This window comes from Polypterus senegalus, chromosome 3 (assembly GCF_016835505.1).
Source record: "Polypterus senegalus isolate Bchr_013 chromosome 3, ASM1683550v1, whole genome shotgun sequence".
Taxonomy (NCBI): Eukaryota; Metazoa; Chordata; class Cladistia; order Polypteriformes; family Polypteridae; genus Polypterus; species Polypterus senegalus.
The window spans coordinates 29,044,082-29,066,248 of NC_053156.1; the positions used below are offsets into that span (position 1 = coordinate 29,044,082).

The following is a 22,167-nucleotide window of genomic DNA, read 5'->3' on the forward strand; positions in this document are numbered from 1 at the left end:
TGAGCTGGATGCAGAAGGAGAAGAAAGAGTTCATTGTTTTGTATGGTTATCGGCTGTGCTTTATTATATAACGTGCTTGGCGGCTTAAAAATCAATAATTTGAACCTGTGACTGTGTTGGGTATTATTGGGTCTTGGGTTTGGGGCTCGGTGGCGCCTCTTACTGGTTACAATTGTTACCATTTAAGAAGGTTATGAATAACTCTGTCAAGTAAACTTCTACTGTTAACAAGCTTTTTTAGTAATTTGGAGACAATTTTTAGCCCATTTTCACCCAAGATTGTGCATTAGAGCAGAGGAGGAGATGACTGTAACATCATGAAAAGTTCTAAAAATTAAGAAACTTGAGAACACCTTTAAATGGCATATGTATGTCTTGTAGGTTTTATGCCCCATTTTTAAGTTGATATAAAAATCAATGATCATGTTTCTATATTCCTTGTCTTTATGAATATATTTTATTATTTCATTTCCTAAATCAAGTGTACTTTAGTTAATGTTATGCAAATCTAATGGTCAGAAAAAATGATTAATTGAGACATGTTAAAGAAAATAAAGTAGGATCCTTGAGACACTGCCATGTACTTTGTCCAAACCCCTCTGTTCTCATTCACACATAACCTTAATGTCCGTGACATTGCATAGACTTTTGCCACACCAAAGAGCCTTTATGTCCAATCACTATTCAGGGAGTGGATTTAGAAATGGTCCACAGGTATTTGGGGTGTCCACATTAATGACAGATGGAATTAGTCTCAGAACACATAAGAACTATATAAGAAAGGGCAGAGCAGGTTCTTCTTCCTTAGGAGACCACATTCCTTTAATGTGGCATAAGACATCCTTCACATCTTCTACAACTCTGTGATGCAAGTGTGATTTTCAATGCTGTGGTGTGCTGGGCACCTCAGACTATAAATTTAACACCAGGTCATGTCACTTGCAGAAATTCTGAGATGCTTCTGCACTTATGGGCTGTATTGATAAAGGGGATGAGACAGAGGAGAGAAGTCGGGGGAGAAGTTTGTTTCTTGGTGCAAAGAGAATTGTCTGAATTTTAAACAACAGCAAAACCAAGGAACTGGTTATTGTCTTTTGCCAAACTAAAGAGCCTCTGTGTCCGGTCACTATTCAAGGAGTGGATGTGGAGGTGGTGCACTCCTTAAAGTACTTGGGGGTCTACATTAATGATAGATTGGACTGGTCTCAGAACACGAAAGAACTACTGTATATAAGCAAGGGCACAGCTGGGTCTTCATCCTTAGGAGACTGCATTCCTTCTTCACATCTTCTACAACTCTGTAACGCCAGTGTGATTTTCTACACTATGGTTGTGCTGGGCCATATCATCACTTATCATATCACCATATCATCAGTGAGGCCCACTGAATCAACAAGCTAATCAAAAGGGCAAGATCAGTTATGGGACACATTCTGGAACCCCTTGAGGTTGTAGCAAAGGAGAGAATTAAAACAAAACTGAGTGCCATTATTAAAAATGCTGCCCATCCTGTTTGTGACACAGAAACAGAGAGGACTATCAGCTGACAAGTTATTCAGCAGAAGTGTGTGAAGAAACGCAACGAGGGCTCCTTTATACCAACAGTGAATATGTCTGCATAGTGCCTCACAGGGATTGTGACTGCCAAGTTAGACGTTTTCTTTATTTTTAATTGTCTTACTTAACTTTTCTTATAAGTCAAATAGCCAGAAAACCAATCAACTAAGAAACGTAAGGAAAATAAAGTAAGATCCTTGAGACATTGGCATGCACAGTACTTGGTTTGCCACTGTACTCATTCGAATGTAACCATAATTTTTGTGACATTGTAGCCAGCTCTCTCTCGCATCATACTCAATTACCCACAAAAGAAAAACTACAGATTTCTTAAAAATTCACAACTGGCATCTAGACTTGTACTTGTAGCAATGTATTTAGAGGCAACTTAATTGCTACACCTAAATGCACTATCACCTTGTATCACAGATCTGGGTTTAATTCATTTGGGGTGATTTGTTTATTACTTTGCTCTTATCCTCTAATTCATGTAGAGAAGATGTTCTGCAAGGTTACAACACAAATTATAGACCATAAAATGAATATAAGAAACCGCAGAATCAAACAGAGTTTGTAGACATTCCATGGAGGTTAAACATGTTCTCACTGATTTGAAATATTCTGTACTGCACAATGTCCACCTGCAACCTAGGGGAGGGGATTTTGCAATCAGTTACTATGTCATGAAGCCTTTATGGAAGTACAGTGGTGTGAAAAACTATTTGCCCCCTTCCTGATTTCTTATTCTTTTGCATGTTTGTCACACAAAATGTTTCAGATCATCAAACACATTTAACCATTAGTCAAATATAACACAAGTAAACACAAAATGCAGTTTTTAAATGATGGTTTTATTATTTAGGGAGAAAAAATCCAAACCTACATGGCCCTGTGTGAAAAAGTAATTGCCCCTTGTTAAAAATAACCTAACTGTGGTGTATCACACCTGAGTTCAATTTCCGTAGCCACCCCCAGGCCTGATTACTGCCACACCTGTTTCAATCAAGAAATCACTTAAATAGGAGCTGCCTGACACAGAGAAGTAGACCAAAAGCACCTCAAAAGCTAGACATCAGGCCAAGATCCAAAGAAATTCAGGAACAAATGAGAACAGAAGTAATTGAGATCTATCAGTCTGGTAAAGGTTATAAAGCCATTTCTAAAGCTTTGGGACTCCAGCGAACCACAGTGAGAGCCATTATCCACAAATGGCAAAAACATGGAACAGTGGTGAACCTTCCCAGGAGTGGCCGGCCGACCAAATTACCCCAAGACCGCAGAGACGACTCATCCGAGAGGTCACAAAAGACCCCAGGACAACGTCTAAAGAACTGCAGGCCTCACTTGCCTCAATTAAGGTCAGTGTTCACGACTCCACCATAAGAAAGAGACTGGGCAAAAACGGCCTGCATGGCAGATTTCCAAGACACAAACCACTGTTAAGCAAAAGAACATTAGGGCTCGTCTCAATTTTGCTAAGAAACATCTCAATGATTGCCAAGACTTTTGGGAAAATACCTTGTGGACTGATGAGACAAAAGTTGAACTTTTTGGAAGGCAAATGTCCTGTTACATCTGGCATAAAAGGAACACAGCATTTCAGAAAAAGAACATCATACCAACAGTAAAATATGGTGGTGGTAGTGTGATGGTCTGGGGTTGTTTGCTGCTTCAGGACCTGGAAGGCTTGCTGTGATAGATGGAACCATGAATTCTACTGTCTACCAAAAAATCCTGAAGGAGAATGTCCGGCCATCTGTTCGTCAACTCAAGCTGAAGCGATCTTGGGTGCTGCAACAGGACAATGACCCAAAACACACCAGCAAATCCACCTCTGAATGGCTGAAGAAAAACAAAATGAAGATTTTGGAGTGGCCTAGTCAAAGTCCTGACTTGAATCCAATTGAGATGCTATGGCATGACCTTCAAAAGGCGGTTCATGCTAGAAAACCTTCAAATAAAGCCGAATTACAACAATTCTGCAAAGATGAGTGGGCCAAAATTCCTCCAGAGCACTGTAAAAGACTCATTGCAAGTTATCGCAAACGCTTGATTGCAGTTATTGCTGCTAAGGGTGGCCCAACCAGTTATTAGGTTCAGGGGGCAATTACTTTTTCACACAGGGCCATGTAGGTTTGGATTTTTTTTCTCCCTAAATAATAAAAACCATGCATTTTGTGTTTACTTGTGTTATATTTGACTAATGGTTAAATGTGTTTGATGATCGGAAAAATTTTGTGTGACAAACATGCAAAAGAATAAGAAATCAGGAAGGGGGCAAATAGTTTTTCACACCACTGTATATTCTTGATTCATGTAATGGTTCGGACATGAACAAGTTACAGTAAGTTAAATGGGTTTCTTTCTATAAATACATCCACTTCTGTAATCTACTGTTTGCTACTTCTGGCCATCAGTTCCATTCATCAGGTTTTATGTTCTCCAGTCTGTATTTTGGTAATCCCTATTACTCTTTCTTTCTAGATACACTTGGCCATCTATCTTGGTATTCACATTGTACAAACAGCTTTCCTCATTTTTTCCAGTACATTATGAAATTTATTTACACATTATATTCTAAATGTTGCTATTATCATTACATTGTTGTGCTTTCAGCACTAACCCTTACCCTAATCATCTATTTCTTAAAACTTCTTCTAATACGGGATCTGAAATTGACCATTCTGTATAGACTAGTTGATTGTCCATACAACCATCTATCTGGTGCCTCAATCTATATCCTCACCCATCCCGTCCCCTATGTTAACCATTTCGGGGAGTTAGTCCTAAACTTAAAAGTAAAATTTTATCGCCTTTTTTCCAAACCATTCTGGTTCTGAATTCAACCGATTTTTTAACAAAAATTCTAATTGTAATATTGCATCTTTACCAATCCTACAGGTTGATCCACACCAAATTACCTACAATAATCCCAGGTTAAAGATTTAGTTATCACCAGTGTAATTAATCCATAGTCTTTGTCTCTGATACTGTCACAAAACAATACACATCAAATTAAAATTCTAATAGCAGTTACTTACTCATGAAGAAGTCGGGAGTGGTAGAGAAGTATGTAAGAGTTAAACAGGATATGTACGATGTAAGTGTGACAGTGGTAAGGTCTGCAGTAAGAGTGACGGATGCATTCACGGTGGAGGTGGGATTACATCAGGGATCGGCTCTGAGCCCTTTCTGATTTGCAATGGTGATGGACAGGTTGACAAACGAGATTAGACAGGAGTTCCAACGGACTGTGATGTTTGCGGAAGACATTGTGATCTGTAGAGGGAGTAGGGAGGAGAGGAATGAAGGTCAGTAGGAACAGGAGAGAATACATGTGTGTAAATGACAAGGAGGTCAATGCAATGGTGAGGATGCAAGGAGTAGAGTTGGTGAAGGTGGATGAGTTTAAATACTTGGGATCAACAGTACAGAGTAACAGAGATTATGGAAGAGAGGTGAAAAAGAGAGTGCAGGCAGGGTGGAATGGGTGGAGAAGAGTGTCAGGAGTGATTTGTGACAGACGGGTACCAGCAAAGGGAAAGCGATAGTCTACAGGACGGTAGTGGGACCAGCTATGTTATATGGGTTGGAGACGGTGGCACTGACCAGAAAGCAGAAGACAGAGCTGGAGGTAGCAGAGTTAAAGATGTTAAGGTTTGCATTGTGTGTGACAAGGATGGATAGGATTAGAAATGAGGACATTAGAGGGTCAGCTCAAGTTGGATGGTTGGGAGACAAAGTCAGAGAGGCAAGATTGAGTTGGTTTGGACATGTGCAGAGGAGAGATGCTGAGTATATTGGGAGAAGGATGCTAAGGATAGAGCTGCCAGGGTAGAGGAAAAGAGTAAGGCCTAAGAGAAGGTTTATGGATGTGGTGAGAGGGGACATGCAGGTGATGGGTGTAACAGCACAAGATGCAGAGGACAGAAAGATATGGAAGAAGATGATCCGCTGTGGCAACTCCTAATGCTGAAAGAAGATGAAGAAGCTACTTACTCTCTCCAGGCACAATGAACATTTTGATTTTTTTTTTTTACAACCTTAATCTCTAATTACCTCTTATCTTAGAAATAAAAATCTTATATCATTCTGGTTCATGCAACATTTAAAATTAAAAACAAAAATAAATATGCCTTGACTATTCCATTAAAAAACAAAAGTTATAAACTTTCTAAAACTGAACTACCCATTTTTCAAAACTTTCAACTACAGGCAACAAATAGTATTTATGCAATCCAGTATTCAGACTGCGCATTGATTTACAATGGTAAAACAGAAATTCCATAAAATCTCGGTTTATTCAACACCTTAGAGAAAATGACAAACAATCTATACTATATATATCTACACTTTACACAAGAAAATCACAATCCTGGCTATATTGACTACAGCAATAGGATTACTGGTCCAAAAAACAGAGACTTAAATAGGTGAAGCACTAGATAGAGGCTCTACATACATGATATCCCTGGGGTTTAAATGAAAAATAATTCTCTAGTAGGCCATTTAGATTGCTTCTAGTGACATATTTAATTTTTAGTACTTGCTTTTATTTAAGGATTATTTATTTATTTACTTATTTACTTACTTACTGACTTATTTTCCATTACTTCTTAAAATGTACTTTATGCTCCATTTTCCTAGATAAATTTTACCCCAACTGCAGTTAATTGTTTTTACATGGGGGACTAGCGTGCCACAGCATATCTCTAGGGCTAATATCCCCTCATCCTAACCTAACCCTCATTAACCGAGGTCAAATTAAATTTCTTTAGCCTTACTTGAGACATCAATGTTCATTAATTTCTTACAGTTTTTTGATGTAAGCCAGTATTTAAGGTAATGAATATATATTTCTATTCTTGAACGCCTAATCAGGCATATCAGCCCTTTTGGGGATGTAAGGTGGGCCCCTCCTCTCAGCACCTCCTTTAAAGCCCATATTTTGCACTCACCTCCAACAATAAGGGCAACTTTGACTTCATCATACCAGGATTCACTGGAGGCGAAGCAAGAGTAATTTCCACTGTCTGCCGGACGAAGGCCTCTCAGCATCAAGGAAAGGTCTCCATGCTCCAGTCCAATTTTAGAGAGGCTAGTGCGGCCCTTGTAATCCGGCCTCTGGTTTTCCACATCATCTTGTTGATTGTGATACAAATGAACCAGATTATCAAACTCCTTGATGTACCACCTCACCTCCATGTCTCTGGCGGAGATCTTGGACAGGATTAGGCACGGCAAGGTGACCATCTCACCAGGTGCAGCCACTAGTATATCATTTGAGTTTGAGAATAAACTATCTAGAACAACAAGAATGTGACATTAAGCTCCTAAAGTGAATATAATAGAACTAAAAGTTCAGTAAACACTCTTGTGCAGTAAATTTTAACTCTTTCCAAGGGTGTTCTGTATTATAAATACACTGAAATTAATACAATACTTCAGAAGAAAATACAATACAATATGATATTACAATAATTCATGACAGTAACCATACCACATGCAATAGCTAAGCTAAGCATGTATGGGCCTGGCAAGTACTTAAATGGGAGACCAACAAGAAAAAGCTTGGGGTGCTGCTTGAAGAGATGTTGGCAAGTCAGCAAGGGGCTCTTAACCTGTGGTCTGAACAAGGATCCCAATGCCCCAGTGACGAGGACACTGTCCTGTAAAAATGGTGCTGTCCTTAGGGTGAGGCGTAAAATCAATGTCTTGACTCTTCTGTAGTCATTAAAGATCTCTAGATATCCTTCATAGGGTGTATCCCGATGTCCTCAGCCTAGTCAATCTGGCCTTCTAATAATCCCTAACTATTTCTGACCCCTTTACTACCTAACATTTAATGTGTGGATAGCGTACTGGGGCAAAATGGCTGTCACAGCATCAACCTGGTGGATGCTGCACATTAGTGGGAGTTGAAATGGCTCCCCTTTCATTAAGTAAAGTGCTTTGAGTAATGAGAAAAGTGCAATATAAATGTAAAGAAGTATTATTACTTTAAAAAGTTAATGTATCATTCTTAAAACTAATAGGGGGCACTGTGTTCATTGCAGAAAAAACATATACAGCGTTACTTTTGTAAACTGCATGGGGCCTGTTGGGCACGACAGAGGTTATGAGCTTGGTCACTATTTGTTTTGTTGTAAAATTTGAAGTGTTTCAGACACAGATTTATCAAGAAGCTGGTAAAAATATGATACTGACATTTTTTTGCTTAATATACACGTTACTTTAAATTTTCTAAAGGATGTCTGAGCACATGAGAACATCCAACATAAGAAACATAAGAAATCTGACAAATGAGAGGACACCATTCAGTCCATCCAGCCCATTTATTTAGCTAATAGCTAAACTGTCCCGATATCTCATCCAGATTTTTCTTAAAGGTTGTTAAGGTTTCTGCTTCAACTCCATGTCTTGGTAGTTTGCCTAAAGAATGGTTCCTAGCTTAAGTTTTGAATGCACTTCCCCTTAATTTCCACCTATGTCCTAAATTACATGATCCTGTAGATAGACAAATGTTTCATTCCACTACATGTTCAATTAGTGATGCATCAGTAGCTCAAAACCACAAAAGTGCAACACAAGGGCCAGTATTAAAACATATTGAATATACTATACATACCCCTAAAAACTATACTTTGTTTAGAAAATACTATACGGGAATTAGATTACACACTGCTAAGAGACTTGAACTTGTTAAGTGCTTTTATACCTTTTATGACTACTACTGGCAACTACTATCTATCTATCTATCTATCTATCTATCTATCTATCTATCTATCTATCTATCTATCTATCTATCTAAGAAGATGACAATCAATACACCACCTGATGCAAAGTTCGAAAAACCTGAATGTCTGGAGACCTACAACTCCAGTCAAGACTTAAAAGGACAAGTTTGATATTTTTCAAGTTCTTTTTCCACAATCATGGTATATATGCACTCTGCCGCAGGTTTACTTCAAGGATCTCTCTTCTTACTGGACTCCCTGTCCTTGCTGCTAAGAAGTACCCCATAGAATGATGCTGCCACTAACATGTTTCACCTCTATTGATGGTAACAGGTAGGTGATGAATGGGGCCTGGTCTTCACCAGACATTGTACTTGGAATTATGACAAACAAATTCAGCTTTTAACTCATTAGACCAGAGAATCTTGTGTTGTCATGCAGTCACAGTCTTTTAAACTGTCAAATTCTATTATACTCAAGAGTGGATTACATCTAGCCACTTTCCCATAAATGTCTGATTGATGGAGTGCTGCTGAGATGGCCATCCTTCTGACAGATTCTCCCATCTCAACAAAGGACTTCTGAAGCTCTTTTTGAGAGGCCACTGGAATCTTGGTCGTCTCCCTGACCAAGGCCCTTCTTGCCCAGCTACTCAGTTTGGCTTGATGGTCAACTATAGGAAGACCCCTGGTGGTTCCAAACTAATTCTCAACTTTTGAGGCCACTGTGCTCCTGTGAAACACCCAAAGCTTTAAAAATGGTATTATCCCCTTGCCCTGATTTACAGTATGCCTCACCACAATTTGATTGTGAAGGTCTACAGAGAGTTCTTTGGACTTTGTGGCTTGGTTTTTGTCCTGATATGCAGTGTGAGTTATGGACCTTCTTTACTTAGGTACAGATATGCCATTCTAAATGATGTCCACTCAGCTCCATTTGCCACAGATGGACTCTAGTCAAGTTCTAGACACACCTCAAGGAGAATTACAGCAAATAATTCTGGGTGCCCCATTAAAGAGCCTGCATACTTACAGTATGTGAATAAGAGATTAATGTTTTGTTTTTTTTTTGCAAAACTTTTCTGAAAACATGTCTTCACTTTGTAATTATGGATTTTTAAATGTAGGCTGATGACAAATGTGTCCATTTAAAATTAAATCTACAACATGATAAAGAGTGCAGAAAGTTAAGGGGTTCTGAATACTTTGTAAATCCTGTGTAATTATAAATACATATATTTATTTAGTCTGTGCCTTTTTTACAATATGTATTTACTGTACTTAGCATTTACCTTTGTTTGAGGAAACCCCCATTATAAAGAACAAGGAAAGACAGCCATGCCATTGTGAGTGACTTTTCATCTTTCTGTATGAAAAACAAAACAAAACAAAATGCATAAACAGACTGTAGATTGAACATTTAGATCTACTTATATTCAAGTTTAACCATTGCAAGAACAACATACAAAATAAAAAGAATGAGCAAATGTCAGTTAATGATAGATAAATATTATCCATCCATCCTCCAAACTGCTATATCCTAACTAAAGGGTCACAGGGGTCTGCTGGAGCCAATCCCAGCCAACACAGGGCACAAGGCAGGAAACAAACCCAGGGCAGGGCACACACCTTCACACTAAGGGACAATTTAGGATCGCCAATGCACCTAACCATGTCTTTGGACTGCAGGAGGAAACCAACTCAGACACAGGGAGAACATGCAAACTCCATGCAGGGAGGACCCAGGAAGGGAACCCGGGTCTCCTAACTGCGAGGCAGCAGTGCTACCCACTGCGCCACCGTGCTGCCCAATAAATATTATGCCAAAGAAAAAAATAAATAAATAAAGACATAATAAATTTAAGATTCATCAAACTAATCACTTTTATTATGGCTGCTGTTCTAAAAATAAAAAGACTTAAGGTATTGTTTTGAAAGTTCACTCCAAACCTACTGGAAGAAGTGTACCAGGGATGATCAGCAGTAGCACCAGGAACATTCTGACAGTCTGGAAGTTTTGCATTATCCCATATCCCAAAAGTTGAATTTTATACAGAGATGAAAATGAATTAAATCTGGAGTCCATAAGTGGAGAAAAGCAATCAAGAGGGTGGGAACATTCTGACCTGTTATCTGAAATTTAGGTAAGCACTACACTGTGATGGAGCATATAACGTGTCGTTAATACCACAGGCACATTTCCTTAACCCCCTTATATTCTGTCCCTATTCTCAAGGACATGCCCAAAATACTGTTATGATTTTCTTTACCCAGTAGAATTATTATTCTCTGTAGCACCATGAGTGTTAGCCATTACGGATTTAGTGAGAGGTCAAGCATGGCTAACTAAAAAGACTACAACATGAAAGCTTTCAAGACAGCTCACAAAATTGTAATCTTTCATGTTTCTTTATAGTAAAGATAACCTCACAGGAAAAAAATATAATTGATTTATAAAGTTTGCTGCCATAGCAACAAATTACTTCTTTAAAGCAACAAATTTAAACATTGTTTTACTCTAGATCTCCGTCACACATACGAACATGTACAGTACATTTATTGCAGCATTTTAATGATACCGTAAATATCAATATGAGGAAACAGCTGAGCTTTTAGTGCACCTGTGTGCTTCCTCCACGGCCTTAAGCTGATGGCTGCTATGATTTCTGTAAACCACCAATTCTCAATATTTTCAAAGATCTAGAACTTCAGATCTATTTCCAGCACAATCAAAAAGAAACATCAGAAGCTTCATCCTGCCATCCCCTATCTTAGGGTGTTGTACCAATGTCCTAAATCTTTGATTTCATAAGCTTTCAGATACTAGTGGAAGATGCTCTCACATAGCATATAATCAGTGCTAATATCAGTGGAATACAATTAATAGATTTTCTACAATAAGTGATCAATTAGATCTAAGAGATTTTCCAAATGAACAAGATTTTCTCCAATTGAATAAAAAGTTACGGACTTTTCTCAAATAATATATGGCTCTTACTAAATTGGATTTTGTCATTTTAGGTTATTTGTTATTTGTGCTGAGATAGATAGATAGATAGATAGATAGATAGATAGATAGATAGATAGATAGATAGATAGATAGATAGATAGATAGATAGATAGATAGATAGATCACTCCCCCTTGGAGTTTTCCTGTTTTGTAGAATTACAATCTGGAATTAAAATTAATTTCCATTTGGATTTTATGTAATGGACTTAACAATACAGTACAAATTGTTGAGGTGAAATGAAAGTAAAATACCTTCTATATAAATAAAAAAATCAAGTAAAAATTTTAAAGTTGCATTATGTATTCCTCCTCTTTGCTTGGAAAGATTTTATGTAAACACATAATTAATTGGTCCACTTGTGTGCAATCAAAGTGTCAAATGATCTGCATCGTTATGTCTGTATAAATACACCTGACCTGAAAGGCCCCTGATTCTACAACACCACTAAGCAATCCAACATGAAAATCAAGAAGAACAACAGACAGGTCAGAAGCTAAGTTGTGGAGAAGTATAGATCAGGGTTAGGTTACAAAAAAAAATTCCCAAACTTTGACTCTCCCACAGAGCATCATTAAATCCATTATAACAATATGGAATGAATATGCCGCCACTGCAAACCTGACAAGAGAAGGCCACCCACCAAAACTCACAGACCGGGCAATGAGGGTATTAATCAGAGATCCAGTGATCTGATTAGTGATCAATGGGAATGTCTGTCCATAGGACCACTTTAAGCTGTGCACTCCCCAGAGTGGGGCTTTATGGCAAAGAGGCCTGAAAAAAGCCATTACTTAAAGGCAACAATGAGAAAACACGCTTGGAATTTGTCCAAAAGCATGTGGTGGACCATATTAAAAACACATGAAGAAGGTTCTCTGGTCAGATGAGACTAAAATTGATCTTTGTAGTTATCATGGGAAACAACATGTTTGGTGCAAATCTAACACTTCTCATCACCCCGAAAACAACATGCCCACAATGAAGCACAGGGGTTACAGCATCAGGTTGTGGAGACAGGAAAACTGGTCAGGATTGAAGGAAAAATGACTGGCACTAAATATGGGGCAATTCCTGAGAAAATCATGTTTCATTCTGCCAGAGATCAGAGATTGGGTTAACCTTCCTGCAGGACGATGAATGGTGCAAAACATACTGCTAAAGCTGCGCTTGAGTGGTTTAAAGGGAAACATCTTGTCAAGGCCATAATCCAACTGAGAATCTGTGACATGATTAGAAGATTACTGTACATTAATGCAACCCATCAGACTTGAAGAAATTGGAGCAGTTTTGCTTTGAGGAAAGAGCAAAAATCCTAGTGGCAAGATATGCTAAGCTAATGAGACATTCCCCAAGAGACTTGCAGCTGGAATTGCAGCTTCAATATTTTGCACCTTCAAAGTGGTAGGCATGTTGTGCGAATCAAAGGGTGCTAATCCCCACCAAAAATCCATGTTAATTCCAGGACAAACCCAGATACAAATACTTTCACAAGACACTGTAGAACAAAGTGAAAAGTGCTGTATGATAGACAGATAGATCTGAGCCAGCTACTAATTAACAATTCTCTAATTCAACATGATTTAAAATATTGATCCCCCTACATAATAGTGTTATCATGATTCATTTTTAGATCTTCATTTTTTTCTGTGATATCATGTCTGTTTTAGAGACAATTAAACATATAGGTAATGAAATTTTAATGAATGCCCTGCAGCAGTATTATTATAAGGTATTTAATAATATATATATGGATTTCCAATTGCTGGGTTACTAGAAAAAATAATAATGGGAATCTTCTTCAGTTTTGTTCATAGAACTACTGTATAAAACCTAAATCTGACATGTAACTTCAATGACTTGTTAGGGTTCTAGGACACCTCACAATCCTGTCTACCATTGAGGCATCTGTTTCTAGGTGGGGCTTCAAGTTCTCCCTGTGATAAAGTGTTCATCGCTTGAAGATGTGTTTGTTGGTCATCTGGTGCTTCTATATCATGACTGTGTTTGCCGGGTCATTTGTCTGCTTTTCTTCAGCTGCTTAATCCTGCCACGCACAAACTCATACAGTCTCTCACATTGGACCCCAGTCAACCTAATTCACAGATGTGTGGATGTTTGGTGAATACTGGAGTACATGGGCAGAAACTGACACAGACACACACAGGACCAATGTGCAAACAGAACACAGATGGTGACATTTTGTCTGCTTCTCTTCATTTGTCTTCTTCTGTTCAGGGCAAGACCATACAGAGAACCGTAAAGAGGTTACCCAGATGACCAGTGGTTGAAGACACCCCAAGAAATGCATCAAATCTCAGGCTACCCATGTTATGATTATTATCAAAGATTCTTCCAAGTTCTACAGTATTCTGATAGATTCATTTCCCATATATGTGTCTGAAAAGGCCTTCTGTCTTTAACAAAGTCATAAAGCCAATCCACTTTGTGTGTCATTTTCTATGTAGTTAGATTTAAGACACAAAATAGTCTTTATTTGATCCCTGTTTTGCACTCCCAAGTTAAAAACAGTAGGAAGGCCATGTGCCTGTTCTTCCCCTTTTTCACTCCGTCTTCTTATCTATTTTATTTGCAAATAAGGCATGTCAGTTTGCATTGGCAACAGACTGACTGTGCCCATTTCCATGTGTGCCTTACTGAGGAAAGGATAAAGAACAATGCCCACATGTCTGAAGATCTAGGCAGAGATGAACTCTCTCCAAAGGACATCCCCCAGTGTGTGGATACCAGACTCAGGAGACCACTGCTGCTGATCAGACGAAAAGGAATTGACCTCTAGTGCTAAACTTTACTGCCAATGCCTTCCAACAGTCACCTACTATTGGACAATTGGACTATATGAGGTGTGATTGTCACTTCTGGTGTAAAGAACAAAAAGCTTCAGAACTGGATAAGCACATGCAGCATTCCTGTAAAGTAAAGCCTCTTTAGCCTATGTGTTTGTCATATGGTGTCATTTCACAACAGTTGTATGTGAGGTTGAGGGAATTCAGCAGTTTTGCCAATTTTAAAACAATTTTTAATCGCCTGTAGAAACGTTGTAAACTGCATCACAAGTATTACCTCATACCTTAGGAAGAAATTGCTTAGTTAGCTGTTTTAATAGACTCCCAGAACTCAGTTGTGTCATTGTACACCATTGACCCCTGGTCTAAGCGTTCTGCAGCCACCTAAGATGCTGGGGAGATGTAGACAGCTCCACAGGAGTATCATGTTAATGATGGCACGGTCATGGACTCAAGAATGTTTTTTGGCCTTGTAACCCCCTAGGTTTATTTTCTCCAACATTTCACCAAGTGACCCTAACCCTAATTTCCCTCTCCTCCATGGGCATCTGACCAAAGGTTTTTATTAGAAAACTGGACATTTTGATTCTGTAACTGTTTTATACAATTCTATGCTCTAATTATTATTATTACAAAAATGTGCTATTGAAATAGATGTTGTTCTCGTTACCTATACTCAGCTTAAAGTAAAACTTCTGAAGACAATGAAGGCTTTAAAAATAAATTAATAGATGCTGAGGTGAGTGGGATGCTCAGAAGGACCAGAGGAGTGATTACCCCTCCTCCAGAACATGAGGGGGTGCCGCCCTGGTGGCTATGGGGACCACAGGAAAGGAGCATTGAAGCTCAACCCTATAGGGGCCCGTGGTCACCGCCAGGTACTTGAGGAACCCTGGCCCTCAGCACTTATGCAAAACACCAGGAAGTGCTGGGGGGAAGAAGACCAGGGACACCCGAAGTGCTTCCAGGTGCACAGGGAGTGGTGGCAGGAGCTCATTGGAAGGCACCTGGAGTATGTCCGGGTGGATATAAAAGGGGCCACCTCCCTCCATTCGATGGCTGTAGTCGGGTGGAAGAGGACAGAGCTCGTAGGAGAGAGGAGGAGAGGAGTGGAGGCAGACCAGAAGAGAAAGGCATTATGAGAGGCCTGGACTGAGGGTGTTGTGGTATGGGAGTACTGGGTTGTGTGTGCTGTGTCACTTTGTAAATATTGTGTAAATAAACGTGTTGTGGTGCTTATAATGATGTTTACCTAGTCTGTGTCCAGGTCTGCTTCTACTATTCGAAACGTGCTCAAACTTCTAAGTGTCATGCCACACGAAGGACTTTACAGAAACTTTCTCCTTGTAATTTTTTTTTTTGCAATTATTTAATTATTTTTTGATTAAAAAAATTAAGCACATGATTCAAATTTTTCTGAGAATTAAGTGTATATTAATTGAAATATTATGTACCAGTAACGGCGCACTGGAATATTGAGAATTCCTAGTTTTTATCCTCTTTCTCTGTACGTTCGTTTGCTCAGAGGTTGATGCGCTTGCTGCTTATGGAGCCACTCTTCTTTTCTCCACCCTAGTGGCCCGCTTCTTCTCTACTTTTGTCGGCATCTTTTTGCGCCAAAACTGATTAAGCCAGTGTTTGTGCTGCAGTGACTTAGTACGTTTTTCTTAATTTTTCACTTAAGCTGGCACTTAAGTCTTCAATCTGCCTCTAGAATGATTTAAGATATGAAGAGGTAGGGGCGAAAGTGGTAGGGATGAGAACGGCGCCCATACACATGTGCTGCACGTTCTCCCTACTGGCTGCTGCTGAGAGTTGATTCTACAGTAAAATAAAATAAAATAAAAATAAAAAGGAATAACCTTGGTGGTTAATCATCATCATGAAAGTGGACAGTAGAGGGCATGTAGTATATGTGTACTAAATTTCAGGTTAGTAGGTCAAACGAGCTACAGGTGTTTTAAAATCCTGGACAGACAAACGGACAGCCATGGTAGCGTATTATATATAAAGATTCACTTTAAGCATATTAATTTTTTCAGTAAGCAGAAATAATTCAGTGATTAATTTCTAATATAAACTGACTTTGCCAATGCATATTAAATTATTTCAGTTAGTTAATTGAGCAGTTTTGTGTAACAGAAACAACTGAATAAACATAGAAATACTAATCAGTCAAGGGCTCAAAGTAAGCCTTTGTTTTTGTATTATTTTGAACCAAATCATAGTACAAATTAGTTCAGCACTTTGATTGGTTGTGAGTAATACTTTCATTAAAATGATATGAAGAAATATTACAGACATTATTGTTTTCCTGACAATTGCTTCAGCACCAACAGTTTAGTTAAACTGGTTGGTTCAAAAGATCCTCTTTTTTCTGTTAACAGTAAATGCAGAAAACAAGCGTTCACAACAGTAATGGCTAGGGATGCTAAATATTGTCTAGCTAATTTAGACAGGACTCGATATTAGTCCCCCTTCCACCACTGTAATGGATCAAATCAATGTCAAATTTTTGCTCACGTCTGTAATGCTCAATAACTGATTTTGTGGAGGCGGAGCGAGATATCATTAAATAAAGCTACAGGAGCAATTTTTAGGTAAGGGGTGCTACAAAGACCCACTTATACAGAATAGGTTTCAGGGCTTTTAGAGACTATCCCATCCGTAAATGAGTCATCAAGCACCTGGAGCACTTCCGGGTGTCATATAAAAGGAGCCAGGAGCCACTATTCGGGGAGCCAGAGTAGGGAGGAGGAAGACAAAGCTTGATGATCAGAAACATTTTGTGCGACAAACATGCAAAAGAATAAGAAATCAGGAAGGGGGCAAATAGTTTTTCACACCACTGTATATGGGCAGGCACTCAATTACGTGGGAGGCGTGATGATGCTGGACGCAACTCCGCCTCATACGGCGACTGAGCTGCAGGCTATGGCCGTATATATGTACGTAAGTAGGTTCCAGTTATGACTGTTACGTGTAGAATTTCGAAATGAAACCTGCTTAACTTTTGTACTGTAAGTAAGCTGTAAGGAATGAGCCTGCCAAATTTCAGCCTTCTACCTTCACGGAAAGTTGGAGAATTAATGATGAGTGAGTGAGTCAGTCAGTTAGTCAGGGTTTTGCCTTTTATTAGTACAGATAAACGTCAAGTGACAATCACCATAATGGCAGACAGAAAAAGAAAAGCAGTGAAATCTGCTGAGTATCATGCAAATATCATTACTTAGCAAAATTCCATCAGCGATGTGTTCAGTTTCAAGCTGTAATTTTTCAAGCTGAAAACAAATAAAAATGTGTTGCCAAAATAAACAGTTCTGCTTGCTCTAAATGTGGTACCCGAGGTAATAAAATACATTATGACTGTTAGAGGAACTGATAATTAACAGCTCTTTATCTTTAACTGGGATTTTATTTGGATTTTATATTAGGACCTTGGGTCTGTGTGTTTCACCAGTGTTTATTAACTCAGCAACAGAAATGTCTCATCCTGTTGTCAAAACTCTATTAATGAATCATCTGAACCTAGAATGCTGGTGACTTCAAGCATATTATATTTGCATCCGAAGTTCACTACCCACATTGAAACCTCTGAGGGTATTTTCTTTCCACTGCTATCAGGCAATTCAGTGCTTCCTCCCAACATACTCAAAGTTCATTTTGAAATATTTGCACAGTATACATTGATTGATTGATTGGCTGTATTATTTATCCTCCTAGTCTCTATCCTTGTTTTTCATTTTTCTGCTGCTGTATGGATCTGAATTCCCCGAAGGGATTAAAAAAGTTTATCTAATCTCTCAATTATATAAAAAAAATCCTTCAACGCGACAAGACTTTTTAGAGACGAGACTTTTTGGAAGAGAGATTTTTTGCAAGTCCCATGAGTCAAGACTTTCGGCTTCACTTTTTTTTCAAGTCACGCCCTCCTCTCAAACATTTTCAAACAAGACCACAGTCCTCTAGCACCGAGAAACGAGGAAGTCAAATGAATTAATGCCAAAAATGATGACTGGTTACACAGCAAATTGGTTAAATGCATCCAAAAATGTCTATCGGTAACATGGCAAATTGGTTAAATGTGTACCAATAGACTATGCTGAAACAGTTGGTGGTGATCGAAGATGAAACATCCTGAAGAATATCTACAACCGTTAACACCGTCCGGTCTTCCAACGCACAAATTACTAGAAAAAGAAGGATGTACTGTATCCAAGAAAGGTAATGTAGTACATCTTCTGCAAATAACATTGGACAACAAATGAGATCTTGATATGCCATTTGTATTAAAACGTTAACAGTTTCCAATTAGAATAGCTTTTGCAAAGACAATTAACAAATTTCAGAGCCAAACACTCGAAAAAGTAATTTTGCTTAATAGAGAGACAGAAACGAAATTCAATCATATGTTATACGTTGCGTTGATGCATATGTAACAATTCCCAAGAAAATAAAAATCTGTTTAAATTGTACATCCACATCCTCATACACAAGTGGCAGAACTGCAAAGAGGCTAGCGCGTACCGAAGATCCGGGGCGTGGCACTCGAAGCGAGCAGGGGTCAAAACCCCCTAGTCTCATCTAAAATGCTGAATCTGAATCCAAAAAATAAAAAAAAAAAGAAAATTAAAATGCATGCATGCACCACCAAAATGTTTACATTTCACGCCCATACAGAAAAGATGAAGAGCTTGCCACAGTGTGCTCACTTGGATGCATTTTGTGCTGTCTCTGTTTCAAAGAGTTTTGCTTTAATTTTTCACTATTATTTATCTCCATAATTAAATAAAAACAAAAAAAAGTTTTTAAAAAAGTGGACAAGAAGGGTTGTAACTGCATCTTGACCCTTCCCTACTCCCAAACATAGCTCAGGTTTTGAGCTGGTAAGTAACCATTCTTTAATATTGTCTTTTGATAAGCATTATATCCACTTATTATGTGTTTTACGTGTTCATTAATAACACAGTACACACCTATTCCAGGGTAGTAGGATATGTCATTTGTTTCAGAAAGTGATTAAAATGGTTGTGCTTAAGTTTATACTGCAACTAAACACACACATCATTGAGTCTTGGAAAGTTTTAAACAAGTATGTCATTAATGGTTTACATTATGCAGAAATCCTTGGTGGACTATAACAGAGATGTTTCCATTTCTGTAGCTATTTTATTAAACTGGCCAATAACTGTCTACTGAGGGGACTGAACTTCCTTGAAGTTTATAAAAGCAAAATAAAAGCATGACTCTACGGTCTTCAATTGGTTTTGACTCCCTTTTGATGTGTTTATATCACACTTAGAGGCAGATTTAATGATTTGGAGGCCAAAGGCAAAAATAAGAATGGGGCCCTCATAAATCCCAATGACCACACTTTTCTGTACTTATTAGTGTAAAGCAGGGGTGGGAAATGTTTTTGGAAGTAAAGTGGGACAAATTGTTAATAATGACAGTGGGCTGTATTAAATTCTAAGTGTGTTTATGAACCTACATTGTAAAACATGTCAGTACATTTAACGGTTAAAATACTGTAAATTGTGAAAGTAAAATATCTTTTCTGAAAAAAGGAAAGTTACCTTATGTTCTACTGAAAATTACCTGTATATCTTAAACAATACATTTCAATATTTTTTACAGCCAAGTTCTGTAAAATCAATATTTTTCTGCCTTCAAAATATGCTATACAGGGGGTTCCTACAACAGAATTTTGGTGTAAGTCAAAACACACCCTTGCCTAAGTCACTTACCTATCTTAACACATTTGCAAAATCAAAATCTAGAACATAAAAGCACAACTAAGCCACAGAAAAAGGATAAGGACATAGATACACTGTATTGTACACCGTACTGTAGTAACAGAAAAAATGACAAAAAATGATCTCTTTCTTCTTCTTCTTTCGGCTGCTCCCGTTAGGGGTTGCCACAGCGGATCACCTTCCTCCATATCTTTCTGTCCTCTGCATCTTGTTCTGTTACACCCATCACCTGCATGTCCTCTCTCACCACATCCATAAACCTTTGCTTAGACCTTCTTCTTTTCCTCTTCCCTGGCAGCTCTATCTTTAACATCCTTCATCCAATATACCCAGCATCTCTCCTCTGTACGTGTCCAAACCAACGCAATCTCACCTCTCTGACTTTGTCTCCCAACCATCCTACCTCAGCTGACCCTCTGATTTACTAATTTCTAATCCTATCCATCCTTGTCACACCCAGTGCACATCTTAGCATCTTTAAGTCTGCTACCTCCATCTCTGTCTCCTGCTTTCTGGTTAGTGCCACCGTCTCCAACCCATATAACATAGCTGGTCTCACTACCGTCCTGTAGACCTTCCCTTTCACTCTTGCTGATACCCGTCTGTCACAAATTACTCCTGACACTCTTCTCCACCCATTCCACCCTGCCTGCACTCTCTTTTTCACCTCTCTTCCACAATCCCCATTACTCTGTACTGTTGATCCCAAGTATTTAAACTCATCCACCGTCGCCAACTCTACTCCCTGCATCCTCACCATTCCACTGACCTCCCTCTCATTTACACACATGTATTCTGTCTTTTTCCTACTGACCTTCATTCCTCTCCTCTCTACAGCATATCTCCACCTCTCCAGGGTCTCCTCAACCTATTCCCTACTATCGCTACAGATCACAATGTCATCAGCAAACATCATAGGCCACGGGGACTCCTGTCTAATCTCATCTGTCAACCTGGCCATCACCATTGCAAATATGAAAGGGCTCAGAGCCGATCCCTGATGTAATACCACCTCCACGTTGAATGCATCCATCACTCCTACTGCAGACCTCACCACTGTCACACTTCCCTCGTACATATCCTATACAACTGTTACGTACTTCTCTGCCACCCCCGACTTCCTCATACAATACCACAGCTCCTCTCAAGGCACCCTGTCATATGCTTTCTCCAGGTCCACAAAGACAGAATGCAACTCCTTCTGGCCTTCTCTAAACTTCTCCATCAACATACTCAGAGCAAACATTTTATCTGTGGTGCTCTTGCCTGGCATGAAACCATCCTGCTGCTCACTAATCATCACCTCACTTCTTAACTTAGCTTCCACTACTCTTTCCCATAACTCCATGCTGTGGCTCATCAATTTTATTCCCCTGTAGTTACTGCAGCTCTGCACATCCCCCTTATTCTTAAAAATCGGCACCAGTACACTTCTTCTCCACTACTCAGGCATCCCCTTACTATCTAAGATTTCATTAAACAATCTGGTTAAAAACTCCGCTGCCATCTCTCCTAAACACCTCCATGCTACTATAGGTATGTCATCTGGACCAACGGCCTTTCCATTTTTCATCCTCTTCAAAGCTGTTCTTACTTCCTCCCTGTGATGGCTATCCTCTTCTTCAAAGCACTACCATCTGAAGAGTCTGACTTTCGTTTAGGAGCCACAATAAGGACCAAAAGTTGCCAAACAAAGCAACACAAACGAAACACTTGTGCCACGCACAACCAAACTAGTTTGCCAACTCCCTCACTCATATGCCGAGTTACTACGTATTCTTCCGCTGTGCACAACCAAACTAGTTCGCCCACATAGTCTGTAACTATAACACTAACGGCATAAGCTGAAACACTCAATTTATTTAAGTTTTTATGGGAGTGAATGTTGTAAACTTGAAATGTAGTATGTTGAGACGTTGTAACCCGAGGACCTCCTGTATACCGTTTACTGTTACATTACAATTACACTGAAAAAACCTCTGTTAATTTTACAGTGTAACCCTCCCCCTGCCTTAAGCATCTGTCTGGTCGCTCCCGGTGGCTGCCTGGTGAGATCTGGTTCCCTGGGCTCTGTTGGGTCCTCGGCGGGGTGGGTCGCCCTTGGGTCCCGGGCTGCTGGGTTCGGGGATGAGTGGCTGCGGGCGGGCCTGAGGGCTTGCCGTTGATATCTCCCGGGACTCTGCCGGCTGCTGGTTGTGGCCCCCCGGGGTGATCCTCTGCGCCTCTCGAGTGGGGGTTGGGGCTTCTCTGGTGACGGCCTCCCTGGGGTGTCCGCGCTCTGGGGTGACCTCTGGATCTCTGGG

At 39.3% G+C, this 22,167-nt stretch overlaps 1 protein-coding gene across 1 annotated transcript in view; it reads right to left on the minus strand.

The window, feature by feature from the left end:
* LOC120524959 (butyrophilin subfamily 1 member A1-like) overlaps nucleotides 1-22,167 on the minus strand; it is a 56,894-nt gene that overhangs the window by 28,124 nt on the left and 6,603 nt on the right. Inside the window, exons 2-3 of the mRNA XM_039746868.1 lie at nucleotides 9,586-9,659; nucleotides 6,516-6,860 (exon numbers count right to left, since the gene is read on the minus strand). Coding sequence (XP_039602802.1) covers nucleotides 6,516-6,860; nucleotides 9,586-9,655 — 415 coding nt within the window. The 5' untranslated portion in view covers nucleotides 9,656-9,659. The remainder of the gene's footprint in view (nucleotides 1-6,515; nucleotides 6,861-9,585; nucleotides 9,660-22,167) is intronic.